We start from the raw sequence: 8719 nt of genomic DNA on the forward strand, positions 1-8719 counted from the left end.
CTCTAATTTCTGCAGAAAATTGAAGTGAGTAAAGGTGTTCTGAGTGATGAGCCAGACACATTTATTAGATAAATGTCACAATCCCCTACTAAATATAAATATATAAATTTTTAAACCAACTTGTTAATGCTTTAGCCCCATGAATAAGTATTAACTCTCATAAGGGACTCCTTATTTCCAAGACTCAAGTTACTTTATTTTACAACTTACCATGTTCAGTTTCACCATATGGGAAAATGTTTTAAAGTCACACACAAATTTCAATGAGCATAAGATACAGTACTTGATAAATAATGTCAGCTAGGTTAGATTTTTCCCAATGGAAGTTTAGTGTAAAACCTACGCAACTAGAGACAGAGAAGCCTCCAATGTGTGAGACTGAAGGAGTCTCAGATGTGCAATTACTAAGTAGAGTCCCATGGTCTTGGAAACCTCGGTCTTATCTGTCTAACTCAATCACTAGGAACAAAGCTGTAGCCTGGCAAAGTTAGTTTTACTGACTCAATACAATGAAGGACAAGCACATGAGAGAAGTGTGGAGCATTTCACGTAACAGAAAAAGTTACAGAATTTTGGGGAAGGGTAGGACTAAGATAAATGAAGCAGTGTCTTGATAGGCCAAAAGCACAGAACTGTGTTAAAGGGTTCAACATCAGGTCTGGACTGCAGAGTGGAACTAAGGTCCTATTTCCTGGGAAAGAAGTTAAGATGGATGTATTACTTTCTGTTTAACCATCCCTTATTCAAAGCTCTGAAGCTGTAATTCAAGGCTAGTTTTGTGTGTCAAAATGACTTAGAGCTTCCTGACAAAAGTATGACGTTTCATTTTTACTGGTATAATTCCATACAGTAAAGTTCCTGATAGTCTCTGATTTTACAGAATCAAGTTTCTCTGTAAGAAAGCAGTAGTCACTCAAGTAAGAGGGGTTATCAATCTCTAGAGCTGCAGCAAGTCCTTGGAAGACAGGCAGCCCTGTGTTAGCCCCGCATTAGAAATGGCAGGATGGACTTTTTCAGTGGAGCTAATATTTAGTTTCTTGAGTAGTTCATTTTCTAAGTCATTTTATCGTGACCTAGAACACTCCAACAAAAGGTAGCTGGAAAGGAAATCACCCTGAAGATCACTTTGCTTAGCACTTAACTAAACAGAAAACACAATTCAAGTAATAGGTAACACCTAGGAAGCACGTGAAAACTGCAATACCTAGTTGAAACACTTAAGTAGCCTGTGATCTCTTCATTTAAAGTGTTTCAAAGACCTATAATTATGACCATTTAAATAGCAGTTCTTTTAAAACATGGCAATATAATTCTAATGATCAATATGGCTTCCTACAATCTAGACAGCAATAAAATTTTCCCAAAAAACAAAGGAATGCCCAGTTTGACCAAAGTGGTCTTGTGCTAAATAAAATGTTTCCTCCTATTGTGCACAACATGCGAGGCTCCTGGGTGCAGTCTCCAGTCTCAACAATCCAAAAAGCTATTTCTGAATATAGAGTAAGGTCACATACCGCTTTACAGCTAAGAATTGTTTTAAAAATACAAATTTAACACTTTTCAGCATGCTCAATACTTTTAAGTTCGTTTGCAAAGTAACCCATTTGGCTATGCAGACTGCAAATCATACAACTCTAGAGGGACAACATTCACGTAGACTATAATAGGCACAGTATCCCAGAGTTACAGAGCATGGTGACTTTATGTTTTCGAGAGAAACCGGCCGGCCGGGCGCGGTGGCTCACGCCTGTAATCCCAGCACTTTGGGAGGCCGAGGCGGGCGGATCACGAGGTCAAGAGATCGAGACCATGCTGGCCATGGTGAAATCCCGTCTCTAACAAAAAACAAAAAACAAAAAAAAAACAGGCCAAAAAACCCTAAAAAGCAAAATCGTTTATTCAAAATTAACTTTCTATTTCTTAACTAATGGTGTTTTTTGGGCTGGAAGCCAGTGAGAAAAAGCTTGAAAAATTGTAAAATGCTTTGTAACTGAAAGGTACTGTTACTCCAGGGGAATTCAACATCTCCATTATATATACCTAGAAGTAGCTGAAATCTGTTTCCTGATTCCCAGGGCTTCTTTTGTTGTGCTAGGATTACCTCTCCCCAAGAACTAGTTTTAATCACTAATTGACTTAAAACACTAAAAACTCAACCACTTAACCTATTTGTAACCTTTGTCAAGCAAATCATTTCCTTCTAATTTTTTAATGCATTAGGTTTCACAATAGGTATTAAACCTTTTTCAAATGCAATCGTTTTTCCTTTAGTCTCTCAGTATGTTGACTCACACAGACTGTTTTGCTCTTGGGACAAACCCTACCTGTCTCATACTCCCATCAGGTGTATCTCCCCTTAACCTCTTAAAATATTCTCCTCTTCCTCCCCAGAAAAGTTCTATTATGAACTTAACTCCCTCCAAAGAAGACAAAGTGTACCCTGTGACAATGTCACATTGAAAAGATCACAAACTGGCTTTGGGTTGTTCACACGAGGATTCAAATTCCTGCTTCATCTCTTAATAGTTGTGTGAACTGTCATTTATCCTAGCTCAAGGACTAACATGAAATGAGCATAATACATGCACTGCGTGTGATTTTGAAATGTGTATAAATTACCTGGTGAAATATTTAGCACCTAATAGTTGCTCAGCAATTGCTAATTCTATTAAGTCTGGAAGTGATTTTTTTTCAGCTCAAGCTGTTAAATGTCCTCAATCACTAACCAACAATTTAGAAATCCAAAAAGTTATGAAGATTAATAATTTTCATAAGTTACATGGTGGCAAAACATGACGACCTAAATATGAGGCTTTTTATAGTCTTAGTGTGAAAATTCCTAAGTTCATTAGAGCTATGTGTTTGTTTATAAGAGTACTACCCTTAACTAGCGATGGTACATTACCACTATACAGTACATGCATCCTGTTACCTTTGGGAATTCCCAGTTTTTCAAAAAATTTAAACACATATGGCCCCAATGATTTCAAACTAGGCATGTGGATTTCTAATACATTCTCTGTAGAACCAAATACTGTAAATACAAATAATAAAAAGAAGAATGTCTAAGATTTACGCAGTTCCAATCCAGCCTTGCTATTATCTCTACACTTTAACTCCTTGGGTTCAAAGTCATCACTAGTAGAAGGAACTGGACTTCTTTCCAATTGTTTTTTTAATTTAGTACTTTTAATTTCCTCTCAGCCTGGGGAACACAGCGAAACCCTGCCTACAAAAAATTAGCCAGGTGTGGTGGGCCACACCTTTAGTCCCAGCTACTGGAAAGACTGAGGTGGGAGGATCATCTGAGTATGAAAGGTAGAGGATGCAGTGAGCCTGTGATCCCACCACTGAACCCCCACCTGGGTGACAGTGAGACAGATTCTGTCTCAAAAAAGTAACTGAAAATTATTTTAAATACTGAGTTGAGCAAAAATGCTCATCTTAAACATTTCGGCTGTTTTTCCTATGTTTTATACAGAGCGCTAAAAATCAATGCATATAGAATGTTCACCATTGAAGAGATATTAAATAAAAAAACTTGACCATCTTCACACCAAATACTAGGCAAGAAAGACTGGTACCATGGAAAAAATGCTAGTTTTGTATTCAGATCTGGGTTCAAACCTTAGCTCTGCTATTACAGTTTTATAATAGTAACTTATTCTTTAAGCTTGTTTTGTCATATGTTGATTAAAAAAAACATTTTAAACATTGTATTGTAATTTTCAGATATTTAATTACATGTATGTTGAACAAAAGTGAATGCTTTCCTTATAATATTAACTTCCTGGCCAGGCACGGTGGCTCATGCCTGTAATCCCACCACTTTGGGAGGCTGAGGTAGTGGATCACTTGAGGTCAGGAGTTCAAGACCAGCCTGGCCAACATGGTGAAACCCTGTCTCCACTAAAAATACAAAAATTAGCTGGGTGTGGTGGTGCGCGCCTGTAATCCCAGCTACTCAGGAGGCTGAGGCAGGAGAATCACTTGAACCCGGGAGGTGGAGGTTGCAGTGAGCTGAGATCATGTCATTGCAGTCCAGGCTGGGGGACAAGAGGGAAACCCCATCTCAAATAAATAAATAACTTTGTAAATTAAATTATGTAAGATATCTTTGATGGCTTATCTTTGAAGGAATGATGTCTTTTTGGAGGAAAGTGACATATAATTTAAAAAAAAGCATAGATCCAAGGTTAACTCACACACTCTCTCTCTCTCACACATACACACACACGTAGAGAGTAAGAAAATGAGCCAGTATCATCTACAACCATATTAAACTTGTGTCTTTGTGTACACATTATATTGAACTTGAATTTTCAAGTTTTTAGGTTTTCCTTTTTCAAGTTTCTAGAACTTCTTGAAACAAATTGTTTTGGGGGAGAGAATATTAATTTTTAGAATCCAGGCATGGCCCAAACAATTCTCTTTGAAAAGAAAGCAAACCAGAATCTTGGGAAAGCTGCTAATTCTCAACATTACTTATAAACATGACAAACAATAAAATAAAATTTTTAACAACTTGTAAGAGCTTATGTTTTCACATCTAAATTTTCAATGGTAAGGTTCCTTATAATCTCAAGTGTTAAAAGACAAGGTATCAAGTACACTTAGGTTACAAAGAGAAGCAAAAAGATTAATTTGAGCAATCTGAATCACTTTCAGTAAGGAAGGAGGCTCTTTGGAGAGTGTAACAAAGCTGAATTTCAAGAAATCTGGTTTCTAGTCTGGGCAAGTCAGTAAATCTGAGCTTTCTTTCTCACCTCTTACAAGTAATGGCATTTTTCTTCCTTCCTCACAAAGTTGACTCATGAAAGCACTTTGAAAAGTTAAAAATGTTATACACTATGTTCTTTAATCAGCATTAACTTTAATATTGATTGGGCAGAAGGTACAGTGATCTTGAGGGTGGGGACAAGCAGAACTGGAATTGGGAAATCTAGGTTCTCAGCCCCATGTTTGCACCTGCTAGTGTGTGATGCAATGCACCTCACTTATTCAGGTCCCCATTAAACTGGCTTTAGTAAGTGAGTTTGCCTAAACCTCTTCCCAGCTCCAAGACTGTCATTTTAAGCTATTAATTTGAATCCAAGGTCTAAAATGTTTGAGCTCTCATTTAGAAGTCAGCCACTGCAAAGGGTAAAGACAGCAATCTTGTATGAACAAAGTTACTTAAACATAATGTGCTAGACACAGGTCTATCTAAAATCATGCAGTAGCCAACAGGCCCACCATACCCTTCACTTGGAAATTGATGTTAAGGTGCCATTAGTACATTTCCAAATGCTCTTAAAATGTTTAGGTTCATATTAAAATAAAAACGAATACTTATGGTAAAAAGAGAACCAGAAAAACTGCAAAATTATACAAAGGCCTAAGGACAGAAATACCCCAAAAGAAGACACAGTGACAATTTTTCTAACTTGTGCTTAAGTTGTTTTTATAACAAGGCTGATCATTCTGAAATCAGGTCAGTGTCTATCACATTTTTTTGTTGATGTTAAATGCACTAATGTAATATAGATTCTTCAATTACACTTGGAAACAACAGTATTTCCCTAAGTCAAAACTTTTTTATTGCAAATTTTAACAAACCACCAAACTCAAGTTTAATTATTTCTGCTTTATTATTGGTCGTGAATAAAGACTCATTTTAAAAAATAATTACAAAGAGAATTTACGACTAAAATATATCCGGTAACCAACTTGCTCTGAAATTAATAATTTGAAAATGGCAAAAAAAAAACACACAAAAAGACAAAAAAACCCCACAACATATAAACATCGCTCTTCAATTAGGGGCAATAAACAAGGTCAAAATTATTTTAAACAACACACTAAGAAAAAGTTGTCCAAAAATCCCAATGCCTCCAAAAACACTGATAGAATGTGCTTAATATATATATCCCCACAGGGTAATATTAAAAATCCAAGTTTCCAGTAAAAATGTTCTGTTCATGTTCCAATACCTAAATCTGGAAAAACAAATTCAGGCAGATGAGATAAAGTCACTACAATAAAATAAAATCAAAACTTAGTTAACTAAACTTTAAAAGGTGGAGAAAAATAACCTAATTTGACCACACACTACTTCCAGAAGACAAAAGATTTAATCCAGATAAAAGAAATCTTTATTTTATTGTCTATTTTACCTGATCCTAAAGGAAACATTCCATTAAGTTGATGGGATAAATCCGTCAAGTTTTATGCCAAAAAAAGTTATGCATACTATACTCTGAAAGAGCTATCCAGACTCCTTGCCAAAAGGCCAGCATACTTTTCACAGTACATATAGTGAGTTACCACGGATACTGGTTGAAGCTGCAGCAGCTCCTTCTCCTCATTCCCACCCTGTGTGTAGGAGTACGCAGTCCCATACCACCACCAGCTGGAGGATGATCTAGTCTGGAGACAGAACAGTGTAGAACAAAACCCTTTCCAGGGTCCCAAACCTCTCTTTAGAACTCTAATTAAAGATACTTCCATTTCCCACACAAGTTGGAATGAAGGGGCAGCAACAACTGTTAAAACATTTAAAAACTAAGCCTTTATCTATTTATTTAGAAAACACACTATGCAAAGAAGCCAATTCCTTACATTAAAAGTAGTATTTATTTGCAACAGCTCTCCTTTTTAAGGCCTCAACAGATTGGACTAAACCACACCCCTCCATAAATGGCACATTCCATACAATAGCCTGGAGGATGGCATAGGACGATTCCACCGACCACTGGGGGAACAGCAAACTTGTTGAAATTCCGAGAATGAAGTCTGATGGTTACCCGAACCTAGCCCTTTTATTACTAAGTCACTCGGGGACGAGAGGTTACAAAAATATCCCGAGACGCGTACGCGGGTGAGAGTGGAACGAGAACCACACGGGATTTGGGCCGTGCTGTTAACTCGCACCTCCCAGAATACTGACATTTCCCCGAGAAAGGACATTTCTAGTCCCAGAGAAAGAGCGAACTTTGGGGTTAACTCTCTCAGAACTCTGAGGTGGGGAGAGGCAGCAGCCCATTTTTCCAGGATCCAGTCCCGAACTCTCACTTTTGCCCGGGGGGAGTAAAAACGGGTCCCGCCCACGCTCGGCCCGATCCGGGAGGCGGGGCCTGCAGCGACCCGAAGTACAGACTCGCGGCCCAGTGGCAGTGCTGCCCCTCCCCCTTTGCCTGGAACACCCCCGTCCGCTAGAGAAATAGGGCTCTGGGCCCCCACCCCCGCGCCTGTCGCGGGGGGAAGGGGCATTACGGGTGCCTCCGCCCCTCCTCGTTGAAGGCGGGGAGTGGAGCTCCAGTCCGCCCGCCTCCCCGCGCTGGCTCCGAGGGGACGGCCCCGAGGAGGTGGGGCCTCTTGGGGGCGCTGACTTCACACCCCTCCCCCTCCGGCCGCTGGCGGTTCAGGGACACCCCGCCCGCTCCAGTGCGACGGGTGGGGGAGGCAACTGAGCACACCGGAGCCCTGCAGCGGCGCGGGGCGGGGAGGGGCGCGCACACGGGCGCGCAGCCGCCACCCCCGCGCGCCAGCAGGGCCCCCCACGCTCCAGGGTGCGCGCGGGCCCCGAAACGAAGGCCGCGCGTGGCACCGGGGATGGACGACTCTAGCTTTCTGTCCCCCACTCTTTCACCACTCGCCCCCAGCCCCCTCCAACCCGCTCCAGGCCTCAGACTCCGCACTGACCTGACAGGCCGCGACATGTTCGCTGTCGAAACAGGACCGAGTCGAGAAGCCAAAGACCAGGACCCCCCCCACCCCGCGCGCTCGGCGCCCCACCCCCCCCGAAGTTCAGCCGATGGGACCGCTGCCGCCGAACCCCGAGCTGCAGGCTTCTCAAACTCCGCTGCTCTTTGGTTCAGGGCCCCTGGAACAGACGAGCCCCCCGCTCCCCCGTCTCTTCAAAATGGATGAATCAAACCAGCCGAAAATGCGCCAAAGCCGCCGTGCAACCAAACACACTAGCGTTTGTTCGCTCCTCCCCAACACGCCCGCTTATTGGCGACTTCTGCCAGATGCGCCCAAATCATTAGCCCGTTTGAATCATCACGTCTCCCAGGCCCCGCCCTGCTCTCTGATAGGCTCCACCTTCACCGTGGGGTCCTGTTAGTCAAGATGCTATGAGAGCGCACGGCCGCAAAACAAAAATGGTCGCTGCTTTGCCCGCCCCCTGGCTTCCACTCCAGAGTTGCAGATTCGTCTTGAGCCGTGTCTTAGAAAGGCTAGAAAAAAAGATTTATATAGGGTTCAGCGTTGGTCAGTGTTAGTTAATAGTGTTTCATCTCGTCTGCCTTGATCACCTAGAAAATCCTCTAATAGCAAAACCCGTGAGGTGGACAGCAGATTCGTCACTAAGGGGCTGCTACAGAATTGGAGGGAAATTCCTTAGGTTCAAAAAATTTGACCTTAAACCTACAAGCCCCTTACCGTGGCTTCAGAATTAATCCTCAGGGACCTAACCAGGCTGCTGGAGTAGAGAGGCAGGATCATAATCAAGGAATGTCTTCATCCCCAATTTCCACTCTCCATTCTGGACCTTGAGATCCACTTCAGGGTCATTAAAGTCCCAGTCTCGTACATTACTATTTTTAAAAAAGAGTCAGGTGTGCAATAATTAAAAGCGTGAGCTCTGGGTCCACAAGATATTTAAGTTGGAATCCCAGGTCCACTACTTAACAGTCGTATAACTTTTCTTCTCTGTGCCTCAGTTTTCTCATCTGTA

General features: G+C 41.6%; 1 protein-coding gene across 2 annotated transcripts in view; it reads right to left on the reverse strand.

Moving 5' to 3' along the window:
* NUCKS1 (nuclear casein kinase and cyclin dependent kinase substrate 1) overlaps window positions 1-7909 on the reverse strand; it is a 35526-nt gene extending 27617 nt beyond the window's left edge. For both annotated transcript variants that reach the window (XM_008985552.4, XM_002760716.6), the window contains exon 1: window positions 7684-7909. In XM_008985552.4, the coding sequence (XP_008983800.1) occupies window positions 7684-7700 (17 nt within the window). In that variant the 5' untranslated portion in view covers window positions 7701-7909. The remainder of the gene's footprint in view (window positions 1-7683) is intronic.
* Window positions 7910-8719: the final 810 nt, after the last annotated feature.

Source organism: Callithrix jacchus, chromosome 19 (genome assembly GCF_049354715.1).
Source record: "Callithrix jacchus isolate 240 chromosome 19, calJac240_pri, whole genome shotgun sequence".
In the NCBI taxonomy this organism is placed as follows: Eukaryota; Metazoa; Chordata; class Mammalia; order Primates; family Cebidae; genus Callithrix; species Callithrix jacchus.